The 18,382-nt window shown below is 43.1% G+C and overlaps 1 protein-coding gene across 4 annotated transcripts in view; it reads left to right on the forward strand.

Annotated features, from left to right (window-relative positions):
• cdc7 (cell division cycle 7 homolog (S. cerevisiae)) overlaps positions 1-18,382 on the forward strand; it is a 57,195-nt gene that overhangs the window by 4,194 nt on the left and 34,619 nt on the right. For 2 of the 4 annotated variants that reach the window (XM_052012932.1, XM_052012931.1), the window contains exons 2-3: positions 10,620-10,737; positions 17,907-17,993. In XM_052012932.1, coding sequence (XP_051868892.1) covers positions 10,632-10,737; positions 17,907-17,993 — 193 coding nt within the window. In that variant the 5' untranslated portion in view covers positions 10,620-10,631. The remainder of the gene's footprint in view (positions 1-10,619; positions 10,738-17,906; positions 17,994-18,382) is intronic. The other 2 variants (XM_052012934.1, XM_052012933.1) reach the window with 1 other exon arrangement.

Raw genomic sequence — 18,382 nt, forward strand, 5'->3', positions numbered from 1 at the left:
GGTGGCCGGGGGAGAGGATCGAGGAGGAGGAGGAGGTGGTGGCCGGGGGAGAGGAGGAGGTGGTGGCCAGGGGAGAGGAGGAGGAGGTGGTGGTGGTGGCCGGGGGAGAGGAGTAGGAGGAGGAGGAGGTGGCTGGGGGAGAGGAGGAGGAGGAGGAGGAGGAGGAGGAGGTGGTGGTGGTGGCCGGGGGAGAGGAGGAGGAGGAGGAGGAGGTGGTGGTGGCCGGGGGAGAGGAGGAGGAGGAGGAGGTGGTGGTGGCCGGGGGAGAGGAAGTGGAGGAGCAAGCGGAGGAGGAGGTGATTGTGGTGGTGGCCGGGGGAGAGGAGGAGGAGGAGGAGGAGGAGATGGTGGCCCGGGGAGAGGAGGAGGAGGAGATGGTGGCCGGGGGAGAGGAGGAGGAGGAGGAGGAGGTGGTGGCTGGGGGAGAGGAGGAGGTGGTGGCCGGGGGAGAGGAGGAGGAGGAGGTGGTGGCCGGGGGAGAGGAGGAGGAGGAGGTGGTGGCCGGGGGAGAGGAGGAGGAGGAGGTGGTGGCCGGGGGAGAGGAGGAGGAGGAGGTGGTGGCCGGGGGAGAGGAGGAGGACGAGGTGGTGGCCGGGGGAGAGGAGGAGGAGGAGGAGGAGGTGGTGGCCGGGGGAGAGGAGGAGGAGGAGGAGGAGGTGGTGGCCGGGGGAGAGGAGGAGGCGGAGGAGGTGGTGGTGGCCGGGGGAGAGGAGGAGGTGGAGGTGGTGGCTGGGGGAGAAGAGGAGGAGGAGGTGGTGGCCGGGGGAGAGGAGGAGGAGGTGGTGGCCGGGGGAGAGGAGGAGGAGGTGGTGGCCGGGGGAGAGGAGGAGGAGGAGGAGGAGGAGGTGGTTGCCAGGGGAGAGGAGAGGAGGAGGAGGTGGTGGCGGCGGCGGCGTCGGGGAGAGAAGGTGGTGTGGTGGGGGGGAGAGGAGGAGGTGGCGTTGGGGAGAGGAGGTGGCGTTGGGGAGAGGAGGTGGTTTGGTGGTGGTGGGGGCAGAGGTTTGGGGGCGGGGAGATGTGGCGCGGGGGGGTGGAGTTTAAAGGAGACATGCAGGGTAAGTTTTTACACAGAGTGGTACGTCCGTGGGAATGCACTGCCAGGTGCTGGTGGAAGCAGACATGATAGTGACATTTAAGAGGTATTTTAGACATGCATGTGAACATGCAGGAATGGAGGGCTCTGAATAACCTGAGTAAAGTTTAATTTGGCATCATGATTGGCACAGACATCATGGGCCAAAGGGTCTGTTCCTGTGTAGTATTGTTCTATGTACCATGAAGTAATTTGTCTCATATGATTTGTTAAACTGAAATTCAGCTAGTTTTTTGGATTGCAGACACAAGAGACTACAGATGCTGGAACCTTTGCCTGTCTGCTCCCACCACACAACATCACCCCTTGACATTCGACAGGTTTTTGGATTGTATGTAAATATTGGCACAGTGGCACAGCTGGTACAGCACCGGACACCTGGGTTCGATCTTGACCTTGGGTGCCGTCAACTATCTCCATCTTGGCACCATTCATACATACAGGGGCATGTGCTCTGCACTGCTTGCTGAGGTCAATGACCAGCTCTTTTGCTAACACTGAGGGAAAGGTTGTTATTGTGACACCATGCCACTTGGTTCTCTATCTCCTTAGTGTGTACAGCTTTGGTCCTCTCATTTAAGGAAAGGTATTATCATTGGAGCAGTTCAGAGGTTTAGTAGGATGATTCTGGGTGTGGAGGGATTGTCTTCTGAAGAAAGATTTGGACATAGAACACTGCAGCACAGTACAGGCCCTTCGACCCACAATGTTGTGCCAACATTTTATCTCGCTCTAAGATCTATCTAACCCTTCCCTCCCACATAGCTCTGCATTTCTCTATCATTCATGTGTCTCAGAGTCTCTTAAATGTCCCTAATGTATCTGCCCCCGCAACCTATGCAGGCAGTGCATTCCACGCACCCACCACTCTCTGTGTAAAAATAAAACAATTTACCCCTGACATGCCCCTTATACCTTCCTCCAATCACCTTAAAATTATGTCCCCTGGTGTTAGCCATTGTCGCCCTGGGAGAAAGTCTCTGACTGTCCACTCGATCTATGCCTCTTATCATCTTGTACACCTCTATCAAGTCACCTCTCATCCTCCCCTCCAAAGAGAAAAGCCCTAGCTCACTCAACCTATCCTCATAAGATGTGCTCTCCAATCCTGGTAAATCTCCTCTGCACCCTCTCTAAAGCTTCCACATCCTTCCTATAATGAGGCGACCAGAACTGAACACAAAGATTGAACAGCTTGAGTCTATAGTTTAGAACAACTGAAGTTCAGAAAAATGAGAGATGATCTTATTGAAATATAAAATTCTTAGGAGGCTGGGGAGAGTAAATGCTGGGAGGCTGTTTTCCCCCTTATGGAGAAAGCCAGAGGGCGTTGTCTCAGAATAAATGGGGATAAATGGACTGAGATGAGGATGAAATTCTTTAAGGTGTTTGTGTGTCTTTAGAACTCCTTCCTCCATTTAGCTGTGGAGACTGAATTTTCGAATATATTCAAAACTGTGATAAATGGAATCAAGAGTATGGAGAGAGCACAGAAAAGTGGGCTTGAGGAAGGTTGGATCAGTTGTGACATTATTGAATGCCGGAGCAGTTCGAAGGGCTAGATGGCCACCTTTTCTTATTTCCTATTGTCTTTTTGTCCTGATATGTACATTGTAAGTTATTGCCAGATTTGGTTTGATGATTCTCCTTCCAGAGTCTCGGTATTTTACTACACTGAAGGTGTTATATAAATACACATTACTCTTTATGACCCAAGTACAAAGCACATACTTCAAAGGCCTCTCTCATCTGTATCATAGAGAAACTTTTTATGCTCGTTTCTCCTTATGTCATAGAAGGAAGCCATTTGGCCCATTGAGTTTGTGCTGGCTCTGAGTAATCGGATCAATAAGAGAACCACATATGCACGGGCGTACACTTTTTTTATAAACCTTCATTCTCCTCAGCCCAGCAGATTCACTATAGCCAGGTGGCCTTGGAGTACTGTGCAATTCTCTTGCATCACCACTTTCCAAAAAGTAACCCTGCTTAATACTCTCAACTCTCCCAACTTCACCCCTAACTCCTTGCATGCCAGAGTTCTGCTGAATATTTCCATTGTTGTCTCTGGACTTTGTTAGAGTAATAGAGTCATTGGTACTCTCAGAATCAGTACAACAAGACAGAAGTTACTTGGCCCATTGTGCCTGTGCCACCATTTTGTGACTTTCAATTATTTATACTCCTGGCTCTTTCCTTATAAACACTCGGATATTTTCTGGCATTCCTTACTTCTGGCATTCCTCACTTCTAGCATTCATGATGCTCAGCAGCACCTCTACTTCCTCAGGAGGCTAAAGAAATTTGGCATGTCCCTGTCGACCCTCACCAATTTTTATTAATGCACCATAGAAAGCATCCTATCTGGATGCATCATGGCTTGGTATGACAGCTGCTCTGCCCGGGACTGCAAGAAACTGCAGAGAGTTGTGCACACAGCTCATCACGTCGCGGAAACCAGCCTCCCCCTCCATGGACTCTGTCTATACTTCTTGCTGCCTCAGTAAAGCAGCCAGCATAATCAAAGACCCCACCCATCCCAGACATTCTCTCTTCTCCCTTCTCCAATCAGGCAGAAGATACAAAAGCCTGAAAGCACGTGCCACCGAGCTTAAGGACAGCTTCTATCCCACTGTTATGAGACTATTGAACGGTTCCCTAGTAGAATAAAATGGACTCTTGACCTCACAACTTACCTCGTTGTGACTTTGTATCTATTGTATGTCTGCACTGCACTTTCTCTGTAGCTGTAACACTTTATTCTGCATTCTGTTATTGTTTTACCTTGTACTACCTCAATGCATTGATGTAGTGAGTTTGTCTGTATGAATGATATGCAAGATAAGCTTTTCACTGTACTTCAGTACATGTGACAATAATAAACCAATAATAATACTACATGAACAACTTTCTTAATTACATTTTTACGAATCTTTCCTCAGCTGTTATGTCTCCTTTTATCCAGAGGCCTATCTTTTGAGGCCTCTTCATCATCTTGCAGCAATACATCTAGTTTATATTCTGTCCATCTCATATTCGAAGATTGCTCACTACTGATCTGTTGTTCTGTTTGCTGATTTGCCTGCTGAGTTAATCTGGATATATTTCACTGAACTCTCTCCCTATCTGGCACTCTGACACCTCAATTTACTTTGCAGTTAAGTTTAAAAGTGAAAACAGCAATGAACTGACCACAATAGTTATCATTTTGTCCACTTAGTTCCCCAGACAAAAAGAGTGAAAAAGGAAAACTCTTCTTTGTAGATTGAGGAGTTTTTGGGGGAGGGTACTTTTTAAGGAAGGATACTATTTATTTCAATAGCCTCGAAGCTAAGAAACTAGCTCAAAATTTGGAATGGGTCGTTAGAAGTATAACTTTTAAATAAAACCATTCCAGAACTTGCATATGATACAAAAGTGCTACAGGGAACTAAGGCAGGTGACTTAAAAGGCCCATTGTGTGCAAGGTGCCATGTAATGAGAGCAAATTGCTTGTAATGCACTTGGCTGAAGAAATGTTGGCTTGTTCATGCCACACAGTTAGACCTTTTAAAGGCAACTTCAATAAAGTCAGGAATAGTAGATCATTATTCAAGGAGCAAAAGCAATGAGGTGCATGTGGGAAAAGTAGCTAGAATCACAAGTTGTTTTCCCATCAAGTACAACATGAAGACTACTGTGCCTAGGCTGTGTTACATTCTGGGTAGTCAGAAGAGTTAGAGATTTGAACAGGGATATGTGGGAAGAGCAGAACAGTGGATGTATAGTGCAGTAGTTTAGGACTGATGCAGAGGTATGAAGAGGAAGAATATCAGTGGCATTAATTTTGTATTCTCTGGCAATAATCTAGCGCATGAAGTAGGCTGAATAGTCAGTTATGGTGTAAATTTCTCTGTAATTTTCCATAGAACTACAGCTGAGTTTTATCCACTTTTGGACTTGAGTAAAATCAATACAGCACATTGTAGAAAGCTAGGGAGGGAATTGCAGGACCCCTGGCAGAAATAGTTGCAACATTTTTAGCCACGAATGAGGTATCGGAAGACTGGAGGGTAATGTTGTGCCTTTATTTAAGAAGGGCTGCAAGGACAAGCCAGGGAACTACAGACTGGTGAGCTTAACATCAGTGGTAGGAAAGTTACTGAAGGGTGTTCTGGGGGACAGGATCTACCAGCATTTGGAAAGGCAAGGACTGATAAAGGATAGTCAGCGTGGGTTTGTGTGGGAAAACATGTCTCAAATTTGACTGAGTTTTTTGAAAAGAGGTAATGAAGAGGATTGACAAGGCCAGGACGGTAGATGTCCTGCATAGTAGGCTAGTCTGGAAGGTTAGGACACATAGGATTCAGGGTGAGGTAGCCAATTAGATACAAAATTGACTTGGTGGAAGGAGTCAAGAGTGTGATAATGGAGAGTTGCTATTCAGATAGGAGGCCTGTGACCAGTGGTGTGCCACAGAGGTCAGTGCTGGGTCTATTGTTGTTTGTCATCTATATTAACGATTTGGATGACAATGTTGTTAACGTGGTCAGTAAGTTTGCGAATGACGACAAAATTGGTGGTCAAGTGGACAGTGAAGAAAGTTATCTAAGATTACAACAGGATCTAGATGAACAGGTGAGGTGGAATTTAACTGACAAATGCGAAGTTTTGCATTTTGATAGGTTAAACCAGGGCAAGACTTGCACAGTAAATGGTAGGGCCTTGGAGAGTGTTGTAGAAAAGAGAGACCTAGGGTTACAGGTACGTAGTTCTCTGAAAGTGGTGACACAGGTAGACTGTGGTGAAGAAGGCGTTTGACACACTTGCCTTCATCTGTCAAGGCACTGAGTACAGGAGTTGGGATATCTTGTTGCAACTGTTCAAGTTGCTGGTGAGACCACCCTTGGAGTACTGTGTGCTGTTCTGGTCGCCCAGCTGCAGGAAGGATGCCATTAAGCTGGAAAGGATGCAGAAAAGATTTGTGAGGACTTTACCAGGACTGGAGGGCTTGAGTTGTAAGGATAGGCTGGAGCTTTTTTTCTTGGAGTGTAGGAGGAAGGGGTGATCTTGTAGAAGTGTATAAAATCATGAGGGGTGTAAATAAGGTGGCTGGTCATTGTCTTTTTCCCAGAGTAGGGGAATCTAAAACTACTGGACATAGATTTATGGTGAGAGGGGAATGATTTAAAAGGGACTGGGGGGAGGGGGGTAATTTTTCACACAGAGGGTGGTGAGTATGTGGAACAGGCTGGCAGAGGAAGCTGTAGAGGAGGGTACAATAACAACATTTAAAAGGCATTTGGACAGGTACATAGAAAAAGTTTCAAGGGAAATGATGCAGCTTTACAAAACTCTGGTTAGACCACACTTAGAGTACTGTGTCCAGTTCTGGTCACCTCAATTATAGGAAGGATGTGGAGGCGTTGGAAAGGGTGCAAAGGAGATTTACCGGGATGCTGACTGGATTAGAGAGTATGGATTATGAGGAGAGACTAAAGGAGCTAGGGCTTTACTCATTGGAGAGAAGGAGGATGAGGGGAGACATGATAGAGGTATACAAAATATTGAGAGGAATAGATAGAGTGGACAGCCAGTGCCTCTTCCCCAGGGCACCAATGCTTAATACAAGAGGGCATGGCTTTAAGGTACTGGGTGGGAAGTTCAAGGGAGATGTCAGAGGGAGGTTTTTCACCCAGTGAGTGGTTGGTACATGGAATGCACTGCCTGGGTTTGTGGTGGAGGCTGATACGTTGGTCAAGTTCAAGAGATTGTTAGATAAGCATATGGAAGAATTTAAGATAGAGGGATATATGGGAGGAAGGGGTTAGATAATCTTAGGAGTGGTTTGAAGGTCAGCACAACATGGTGGGCTGAAGGGCCTGTATTGTTCTATGGTTCTATGAAATGGGCTAAATGCAGGCAAATGGGACTAGCTAAGATAGACATCTTGCTCAGCATGGATGAGTTGGGCCAAAAGTCCTGTTCCTGTGCTGTATTACTCTCTCTTTGATAAGAGAAAAAGATTTAGCCCACTGTGTCCATTCTGTCTTTTTGTGACATCTCAGTCCTACTGCACCTCCTTAGCAATAATCCCTCAGTTTTTTTCCTGGCTTTCCTTAGTTCTAGCATTCATAACACTATAGGAGAGTATAACTCTTGATACATTTTAAGTTCTATTATATCACATTTCTCCTCTTCATATATGCACAGCTCTAACATTTCTCTTTATCCAAAGAAGCCCATACTTAGATAATCCTTTGTCATCTTGTATCTCCTGGCTCTGGAGATTGTAATGAGCACTATGACCACGATAATGGTATTACAAGAACACAGGAAAAGAAGTGGGCCATCTGGCCCCTCAGGCTTCAATATGAGCTGCCCTAGGTCTCAGCTCTTCTGTGTCAATTCCTCATAGTCCTGAACTTCCTTGATCTTTCTTTCAAAAATATTTCTGCCTCTTTAAATACATACAGTGATCTAGCATTCACAACCCTCCAAAGTAGAGAATTGCAGAGATTCACTACCCTCTGAGAAGAAATTCCCATGGCCCTCAGCTTTAAATGACCGCCCCCTTGCAACTGTGTCTCTTTGTTCCAGAATCTCCCATGGGTGGAATTGTTGGAGATCTTAGTTATGAAGATACTGTACCTAAAACAGGTTAGAAAGGCAGGCTCAGAAGATGTATAGTTTGAAGTTTTTATGGTGAAAAATTTGGATGTCATCCAAATGTTTTTTTTCTCAGCCTGATAAAGATGGTCTAGATAAAGGTTGTGTTATAAAATCTGCAAAAATATTCAGAGGCTATGACCTGTTTCCTTTCATATGCTCATAGATGACAAAGTATGGAGTCAATACGGTCCTTAAAAGTGAAATTGGCAAGTTTATTTTCTAAGTTTCTGGTTGTCTGTTGGCTGTGATTGTAATGTCTTCTGACATCTGTGTTCTCTGGGAGCTTATCTCTTTATCTTGGGGAATTGGTGAGGAATATTGCATTTTTTTCCTCGCTCTGCAGATGGTTAGTTTTGTGGACAGGTAGATAATGTTATAAGTTACGGATTGACTAAGTGTAGATTTCATGGTCTTCTTACTCATTTTGTATATTCATATATAAATACAGGTCTTTCTAAAACTGTGCACACTTGAATTGATTTGTGAACTCTTCGTGTTGTCTTCAAAAAAGTTTAGTGGCTTCCTATAATCTTAGGTAATGGATTTCTAAGGTTCTTATCCTCGGCTTTGTTCTGGGACAGTCCATCCTGCTGTTCACGTCTTCCAGCTCGGTGTCTTTCCCCAATTCTTATTTTTCTTGTTCTTCAGTTCACTTTGGTTTTGCCCTCCTGAATTCCCTGCCTGAACATTCCTTCATTCCTGTCTCTCCTTAAGAGGATCCTTGGTGCCCATTTGCATTTGCCCAATCTTCTGTATTCCTCTTCCACTCACCTCCATGTCACTGGTATGGTGTCCACTGTTCTATGCCAACTTTTTCTATGTAATAAGTTCTCCAGAAATGTAAGTAACTGTGTGATCTGCACCTTTTGAATTAAATGTGGTAACCTGACGCTGAGATCCACAGCCTATGGTTTGACTCCTGGTGTGATCCATTCATTTCCATCTGTATTTTTGGTAAAATTATTCAATATATGTCATTGAAGAAGAATGAATGAAGGAAAAAACTTTGCAAAACTAAGCTGAGGTTATTCTTTCATTCAGATGCAGCTCTTTAGATGTAAATTTATCCTCCTCTGATCCTCTCTCAATTGAAGAAGCGACATATGACCACCTTAAGTGACTTATCCTTTCATATTACCTTTGTTCTTTTCTGTGCCCTCAAAGCAGCTGACCTGATTCTAGTCTTTTCCCCATACTGGTGATGTTCCAGTATGGATAAGCTGCTTTCCTTTCCATTACTTTCCTTGTACCAATTTCCTTACTCCTGTTAATTTTAATCCTAAGAATTTCTTTCAAGAGATGATGTGAGTTGAACTGGTGTACTACTCCAAGCAAAACCATAATGGCATGCTGGTGCCCTGTGTCACTTCAGTGCCTCGTGGGATTTCTTTTTTGGGCATGTTTGATTAAAGAAATCTTGAACAAAGCAGAGTAGATGAAGGCAAGTTTATTTTGTTTTGAAAGAAGTTGCTTAAGAAGTTCTCTTTCTTTTCATTGGCACACATTCAACTTAATTCCTTGCCAATCAAAATTGTTCAGAGATGGTATAGGAAGGCAAAAGTTAAGTGTTGAGGTTGTGCAATGCTTTTGTTTTTTCTGGTCTTGAAGGAAAACTTCTCATGGGTTTCGAGGCTTTGGATCATTGCCCAAGGAATGTAGAGGGGATTTGTTGCACTGCTGTCCCTTTTGAAGGCTGTTTAGTTATTCTAAATCTTGACTTTGTTTCACAATAAATACTGTAATTAGAACTTGTGGGCATTTCAACCACAGTGCTAGAAGAAAATAGAATGGGTGTGTCATTTTCACTATTATACTGATACATACATACATAATAAATGTATGCCTATGTGCATATGTCAGACATTTGCCTGGACCAAACTTAATGACATTCTCCATTTTCTACATCAGTCATCCTATGGCTTCTGAGTATGATTATTAAATTTGGAGTGGGTTTGAACTGTGGTTTCGTATGCATTCATTAATAGTCCAAAGTCATTTTATCCTAGCAGAGTAGTTTAGATTTAATTTCATTTTCTTGGTATTCTTGTCATCACACAAGGACCATGAAGAGCCCCACAATTTTCATTGTTAAGAAGGCTCAGGATTATTGTTGAAAGTCATTTATTCAAAAACAAGTTGATTTTTCACATGATTAGAATTTTGGGTCAGTAGCTCTTTTGAATATATGCTTGTAACAGTGCAACTCAGATGGAGTGTTTAACAGTCCTAAGGAGCTTATGGCTAACAACTGATTCAAATTCACTCTCATATATGTTGCCTTGTGTGGAAGTAATGAGTAGCCCTGGGATTTGAAGTTGCTGTATTCTTGTGGAAAAGCAGCCTTGAGAAACAACTATAATTGCAACCTAATGCTGTGTGGTGTATGAAGTTTGTATTTTGTAAATCCTCCTATTCATGGGGGAAAAATAAGGGAAACTAAAAATCAAATTGAATACAAACTGATCTATAGAATTGTACTATTCTTTATATCTGGACTTTGTTGCTTCTGGTCTTTTTCCAAGCAAAAATCGGTGAGAGTGAATGTTAGCAGTTGATGATGTATTGAGCTGCTTCTGCTGTGTGAGAATATTCCTCCTGGGCACAGTAGCAAAATTCTAATCATGTGAGAAATCAACATGTTTCTGAATAAATGTCTTGCAACACTAGTAAGTTATAGCTGCGCATGGAAAGAGGTAGAAGGGGAATGTGTGGGGCAACGTGAATTGTTCTATCAGGGCCTCTGACATTAGCATTGATCGAAATGAATTCCTCCTGTGCTGTAAAACTGTCCAACTCTGATCTTTAATCTTTGAAAGAGCGATTCTGGTGTTGTTCCATCAGTTTCTAATTGTCGATATGTGCTTTTTTTTTCCAGAAGGCTACCACGATGGCAACCTTGGAAAGCCTGTCAAAAGATTCTTTCAGTTTGCATCAAAGTGGTCAATTGAAGAATGATTCTGGTAAAGAAAACAAAGGTGGTTACAAACTTTCAAGTAAGTCATTTGTTTTGCTTTCAGGTTTTCTGGTGCCTTTATTGGTAAATTGGTTTATTATTGTCACAGATACCAAGGTGCAGTGAAAAACTTGTCTTGCATACTGTCCATACAGGTCATTTCATTACAACAGTGCATTGAGGTAGTACAAGGTAAAATAATAATAGAATGCAGAATAAAGTGTTACAGTTACAGAGAGAGTGCAGTGCAGTGCAGGCAGACAATAAGGTGCAAGGCCATAATGAGGTAAATTGTGAGGTCAAGAGTCCACCTTATCGTAATAGGGGACCATTCAATAGTCTTATAACAGCAGGACAGAAGCTGTCCTTGAGCCTGGTGGTACGTGCTTTCAGGCTTTTGTATCTTCTGTCTGATGGGAGGGGGGAGAAGAGAGAATGTCTGGGGTGGGTGGGGTCTTTGATTATGTTTGCTGCTTCGAATTTATATTAAAGGACAATATCAGATTATGGATTGAGCAGAACATCAAGACTGTGTTCATTTGATGGATGTGCTTGTATTTACTGTAAGAAATGATCAAAGCCAAAAGAAAACTGCAGATGCTCGAAGTCAGAAATAAAAACAGAAAACGCTGGAGTTAATCAGCAGATCACACAGCATTTGGGGAGAGGGAAACAGTTGATATTTCAGTTTGACAGAAAGCAAGTGTGTTTCAAGTCACAATAAGCAGGAGGGGTAGGGAGAACAAAGGGAAAAAGCTTGAGTGGTAATGGTAGAGGCATCTTGATGCTTGTTATTAGTGTTATCAATGCTCCTTGAAAGTGAGGGCTATGTTTCTATAGGACCAGCCTGTATTAGGAGATGGAACAAACTGAAAAAAGTTCCTTGCAAGCCAGCAAGTTTGGAGTATATTTTATCTTCAGATAACTGAAGGTTTGTTTTTTGCTGTTGTTTCAGTGCAGTTCTGCAGGCTAGAGTGCAATCTGCCAGCAGAAAACCTAAATACAATTCTGCTAAACACACCAATAAGCACATTTTGGCTTATTGGAGCAGCACACTGTCTGAGGAAAAAAACATATGTTATTCATATCAGATAACTTGCATACATGTTATTTTTCCTGTCAGTCTTATTTTTATCAGTTTACTGATTTCAGTTTTTAAATTTCTGTGGATTTTGTCAAGGACTCTAGTATAGTTAGAGGAGGAAGGCAAACCACATTGTAATTTGTAAATTCGGAATGTTTTTTTATTACATTATCCATTGTGCAGATTGTTAACCCATGAATATAAAATCAGTCCTCTGAAAACTGATGAGCAGGTTATGGGAAAAAAACCTGATATTTGCATATATGCAATCTCTAAGATGTTCTTCACATCAAGGGACAGTTTATGTTTGTATAATCACAATCCAGTGTGCCATTTATCTAAAGTCACACATGAATCTAGTGGACATGGTAGTCTTGAAATATCAAAGAATTGAAGTTGAGATGATTTTCTTCCTATTAAGCCGGGTACAATAATGGCACTTCCAATGTGGAAATATCATTCAAGTTGGTTTAAACTCCATATATGCATATAATTAAGTTGTTTAATTGAGATGGAAAGCAACTTAAAATTTCAAAGAAGCTTTTACTGAAGCAGTCTTTGCTCAACCAGAAGTTGGTCCTACAACTCCCAGGAAGGTTGCTGACTTGAGTCACTGCTGGCTGCTTGATTGAAATATCCTTAGCAAATTTCATGGTGGACTATAAAAGAGCAGAGCCAATGTTGAAGGATTGGGAGGAAGTGGTCTAGCAGAAGGCTTTTAAATATTGCTCCACAAAAGATCTATACAAGATGATATTATTTGGACTGTTTGAGCTATAGAAATGCAACATACCACCAAAGAACAAATGCAGCTTTGCAAATATGGATGACCTCTTCTTGGCAGCCATCTTTTAATGATATCATGCGCCCTGAACAGAGACCTAAACATGAGCAAATATTTCCTGAAGTTCAGCTCTATATCCTGCTCTGCACCACAATACTCTGTTGGTAACCTGTGACAAAAGTGTATGATATGCCCTACCTTGCAGCCAATCTTGGAGTGATGCTGGACTGTACTCTCACCTTCAAAGACCAGGTAACCATAGAAACATAGAAAAACTACAGCACAATTCAGGCCCTTTGGCCCACAAAGCTGTGCCAAACATGCCCCTACCCTAGAAGTTACCAGGCTTACCCATAGCCCTCTATTTTTCTCAGCTCCAGATACCTATCCAACAGTCTCTTGAAAGACCCAATCATATCCGCCTCCACCACTGTTGCCGGCAGCCCATTCCACGCACTCACCACTCTCTGAGTAAAAATCTTACCCCTGACATCTCCTCTATATCTGCTCCCCAGCACCTTAAACCTATGTCCTCTTGCGGCCACCATTTCAGCCCTGGGGAAAAGCCTCTGACTATCTACCCGATCAATACCTCTCATCATATTATATACCTCTATCAGGTCCCCCCTCATCCTCCATCTCTCCAAGGAGAAAAGGCCGAGTTCCCTCAACCTGCTTTCATAAGGCATGCTCCGCATTCCAGGCAGCATCCTTGTAAATCTCCTCTGCACCCATTCTATAGCTTCCACATCCTTCCTGTAGTGAGGTAACCAGAACTGAGCACAGTACTCCAAGTGGGGTCTGACCAGGGACCTATATGGCTGCAACAATACCTCTCGGCTCCTAAATTCAATTCCCCGATTGATGAAGGACAGTACATCATATGCCTTCTTAACCACAGAGTCTACCTGGGTAGCTGCTTTGAGCGTCCTATGGACTTGGACCCCAAGATCCCTCTGATCCTCTACACTGCCAAGAGTTCTACCATTAATACCATATTCTGCCATCATATTTGACTTACCAAAATGAACTACTTCACACTTATCTGGGTTGAACTGCATCTGCCACTTCTCAGCCCAACTTTGCATCCTATCTATTGTCCCTCTGTAACCTCTGACAGCCCTCCAAACTATCCACAACACCCCCAACCTTCGTGTCATCCGCAAACTTACTAACCCACCCCTCCGCTTCCTCATCCAGGTCATTTATAAAAATCACAGAGTAAGGGTCCCAGTACAGATCCCTGAGGTACACCACTGGTCACCGACCTCCACTCAGAATACGACCCTTCAGCATCCACTCTTTGCCTTCTGTGGGCCAGCCAGTTCTGGATCCACTCTGCAATGCCCCCTTGGATCCCATGCCTCCTCACTTTCTCCATAAGCCTTGCATGGGGTACCTTATCAAATGCCTTGCTGAAATCCATATACACTACATCTACTACTCTCCCTTCATCGATGTGTTTAGTCACATCCTCAAAAAAAAATTCAATCAGGCTCGTAATGCAGGACCTGCCCTTGACAAAGCCATGCTGACTGTTCCTAATCATATTATACCTCTCCAAATGTTCATAAATCCTGCCTCTCAGGATCTTCTCCATCAGCTTACCACCACTGAGGTAAGACTCTGTCTATAATTCGCTGGGCTATCCCTACTCCCCTTCTTGAATAAGGGAACAACATCCACAACCCTCCAATCTTCCGGAACCTCTCCCGTCTCCATCGACGACGCAAAGATATCGTCAGAGGCTCTGCAATCTCCTCCCTCGCCTCCCACAGCAGCCTGGGGTACATCTCATCCAGTCCCAGCGACTTATCTAACTTGATGCTTTCAGCACCTCCTCTTTCCTAATATCTACATGCACAAGCTTTTCAGCCCGCTGCAAGTCCCCACTACAATCCCTCAGATCTTTTTCAGTAGTGAATACTGACGTAAAGTATTCATTAAGTACCTCCGCTATTTCTTCCAGATCCATACGCACTTTCCCACTGCTGTACTTGATAGGCCCTACCCTTTCGCATCTTATCCTCTTGCTCTTCACGTACTTGTAGAACACCTTGGGGTTTTCCTTAATCCTGTCCGCCAAGGCCTTCTCATGTCCCCTTCTGGCTCTCCTAATCTCTTTCTTAAATTCCTTCCTTTTAGCCTTGTACTCTTCCAGATCTCTAACATTACCTAGCTCCCTGTACCTTTTGTAAGCCTTTCTTTTCCTTTTGACTAGATCTATCATAGCCTTCGTACACCACGGTTCCTCTATCCTCACGTGATTCCCATCTCATCGGAACATGTCTATGCAGAACTCCACACAAATATCCCCTGAATATTTGCCACATATCTTCCGTACTTTTCTCAGAGAACATCTGTTCCCAATTCAATCTTCCAATTTCCTGCCTGAGAGCCTCATAATTCCCTTTACTCCAAGTAAACGCCTTTCTAGTCTGTCTGTTCCTATCTCTCTCCAGTAATAACGTTAAGGAGATAGAATTATGATCACTATCACCAAAATGTCCACCCACTGAGATCTGACACCTGACCAGGTTCATTTCCCAATACCAAATCAAGCACAGCCTCTCCTCTTGTAGGTCTATCTACATACTGTGTCAAGAACCCTTCCTGAGCACACCTAACAAACTCCACCCCATCTAAACCCCTCACTGTCTGGAGATGCCAGTCGATGTTTGGGAAAGTAAAATCCCCCATCACAACAACTCTGTTATTCTCACACCTTTCTAGGATCTGTTTCCCTATCTGCTCCTCAATATCCCTGTCACTATTGAGTGGCCTATAAAAAACACCCAGTAAAGTTATCGACCTCTTCCTGTTCCTAACTTCCACCCACAGAGACTCTGTAGACAATCCCTCCACGTCGTCCACCTTTTCTGCAGTCGTGACACTACCTCTGATCAACAGTGCCACTCCACCACCTCTTTTGCCTCCCTCCCTGTCCTTCCTGAAACATCTAAAACCCGGCACTTGAATCAACCATTCCAGTCTCGGAGCCATCCAAGTCTCCGTAATGGCCACCACGTCATAGCTCCAAGTATCGATCCAAGCTCTAAGCTCATCTGCCTTATTCACAATACTCCTTGCGTTAAAATAGACACGTCTCAAGCCTGTCTGAACACGTCCCTTCTCTATCACCTGCCTATGGTACTTACTACTAGCTTTCTCTATTTGAGAGCCAAACACCTCTTCCCCAGTCTCTCCAGTTTGGATCCCACCCCCCAACAATTTTAGTTTAAACTCTCCCCAGTAGCTTTAGCAAACCTCCCTGCCAGCATGTTGGTCCCCCTAGGATTCAAGTGCAACCCGTCCTCTTTGAACAGGTCATACCTGCCCCAAAAGAGGCCCTAATGATCCAGAAAACTGAATCCCTGCTCCTTACTCCAATCCCTCAGCCACACATTTAACTTCCTCATTCTGTTCCTATACCCACTTTCGCTTAGCACAGACAGTAATAACCAGTTAGACATAGATCAGGACCATCTTGATCCAGTAACTGGTAAACATAAAGTGGGGAGAAACTGCTTCAGTCCTGCTGACATCAGCACTGGCCCTTGTATGCTCAGTGAGTGAGTACCGTGGACCATTATTGGCCAGGTTTGGCCTTGGTTGACTTCTTGATGACCAGTTGACTGTAGCATCACCAGAACTCTCATGTCCATTCCAAGATTCTGGTAAACATTGTTCTCCTGTCCATTCCTCCCTGAAATTATCACCTTCTATGAAATGTAGTGAATCAGGAAAAATAAACATCTTCCTAGCTACCAGGACCTCACCAACGTCCCTTGCTATTGTATGACCATAAGACAGGAGCAGAATTAGGCCATTTGGCCATCAAGTCTGCTCCAGCATTCATTCATGGCATCAACACCATTCTCCTACCTTCTCCCCATAACCTTTGCACCCTTACTACTCAAGAACCTATCAACCTCTGCTTTAAATATACCCAATGACTTGGCTTCCACAGCCATCTGTGGCAATGAATTCCAGAGATTCACCACCCTCTGTCTAAAGAAATTCATCCTCATCTCTGTTCTAAAAGGACACCCTTCTATTCTGAGGCTGTGCCCTCTGGTTCCTAGACTCTCCCACTACTGGAAACATCCTCTCCACATCCACTCAATTCAGGCCTTTCAGTATTCGGTAGGTTTCAATGAGATCCCCCTCATCCTTCTGAACTCCAGCGAGTACAGGCCCAGAGCCATCAAATGCTGTTCAATCAATGGCGTCCTACAATCTGTTCTGGGCCCATGCATTTGTATCCAATGAAGCAATTACAGCACTCATAAAGTTTGGAAAACTAGTTGGAACTTGCAAAACGTTGCAAACAAAAACCCAGTGAAAGGTCCAACACAAAGGTCAATGACTTTGATGTTCCTTGCAGATTATGGGAATCTGAACTGTATCAGCACAGCTGCGATTGTTTGATGCACAGATGGAAAATGCAGGATTCTTCAATGTCATCACGTACAGTTAATGAAACACAAAGAAGGTGTCAATTTGATAATACTCTTCCAACAGTGATAGTTATGTACATTAAACATTTAAATGTAAAATGGGTTCCTCTACGAGTGCAGCAGCCAAATGGAAGAAGTCTGCTTGTGCCTATTCCCAGTTTGTTGTCTATGCCCTGCTCTTTGGTATACAGGCAAGGCACTGGGATCTACCAAGAAGCAAAGTTCTTTGATTTAAATTCAAGGTTAAAAAGACTGTTTAGGTGGGAAAACTGTCTATTTGGTTACAGGCTGCTTCAAAATAGTTAGGCAAATTATCTCAACAGGTTGAAATCACTCCCAGCTTCTGGTGTGAAATTGGATTGCAACTTTCTGTTCCTTAATGGTTTAACCTCACCTTTTCCTATTAGATATAATTGGTGATTTCTTGGCTAGGATATTATTTATGATTGTCACTGTTACAGACCATTTTGGTTTATTGATTGTTAATCTGCATCCTATTATACTGTGTTTTCCCCATGGGAAGTCAACACACTGATTGCGAATAATTGGGGAGGTGTCTTGGAAATGGCTTGGGAATAAAATTATGGAGGTTTTGATTCTGTCATTTAGAGGCCACAAGCTTGTGTTGGACACTATAAATGCAAAGTATTCATATAATGTAAGGTCCCTAATCAATAAGTCTTTTCATTATGTCACATCAATGAGTATACAGATTAGTCTTTCTGCACACCAAGTTAAATCTGCTTTATTTTTAATCATTATATTTTTCTCTTAGCTTCAGACTGACTGCCATACAAAGAAAATACATTGAAATGATTAAGCTTTTTTAGATGTAATTTTCAAAGAGTATTGCAATAACAGTTTATCCACTTTTTTTGAAGCGGAGATTAAAATGGATATTGAGAGACTCTATGAAGCAGTACCTCACCTATCAAAATTTTTTTTCATTGAAGACAAAATTGGTGAAGGTAAGTTTAAACAATTTAGTTACCAATACTTGGAAACAACAGATCCTCTTGTGTTTTCATCTTGCTCTTTATATCTTTTAATTGCTTTTTGGCATGCCATAATGTGAATCTTGTTCTGTTTAGCTCTTAACCTGGCCTTTTATGGGAACTATTTTCCTTGTGATGTAATTCAACATCAGGCTTTAGTAAAAGAGTTATAGACTTATTTACTGAGACCCTGACAGATATATCAAGAAAACAGACCTAACATAGTATGGCTTTTTTTCCTGATGCATCATACTCTGCCAATAGAATAGATAATATTTAATATTTCAATATGCATTTCTGGCACAGCAATGTAGGCAAGGCAAATGAAATCGTGGATAGTCAGTCTTCAAGTCAGTCTTCAA

This window comes from Pristis pectinata, chromosome 3 (assembly GCF_009764475.1).
Source record: "Pristis pectinata isolate sPriPec2 chromosome 3, sPriPec2.1.pri, whole genome shotgun sequence".
Lineage (NCBI taxonomy): Eukaryota > Metazoa > Chordata > Chondrichthyes > Rhinopristiformes > Pristidae > Pristis > Pristis pectinata.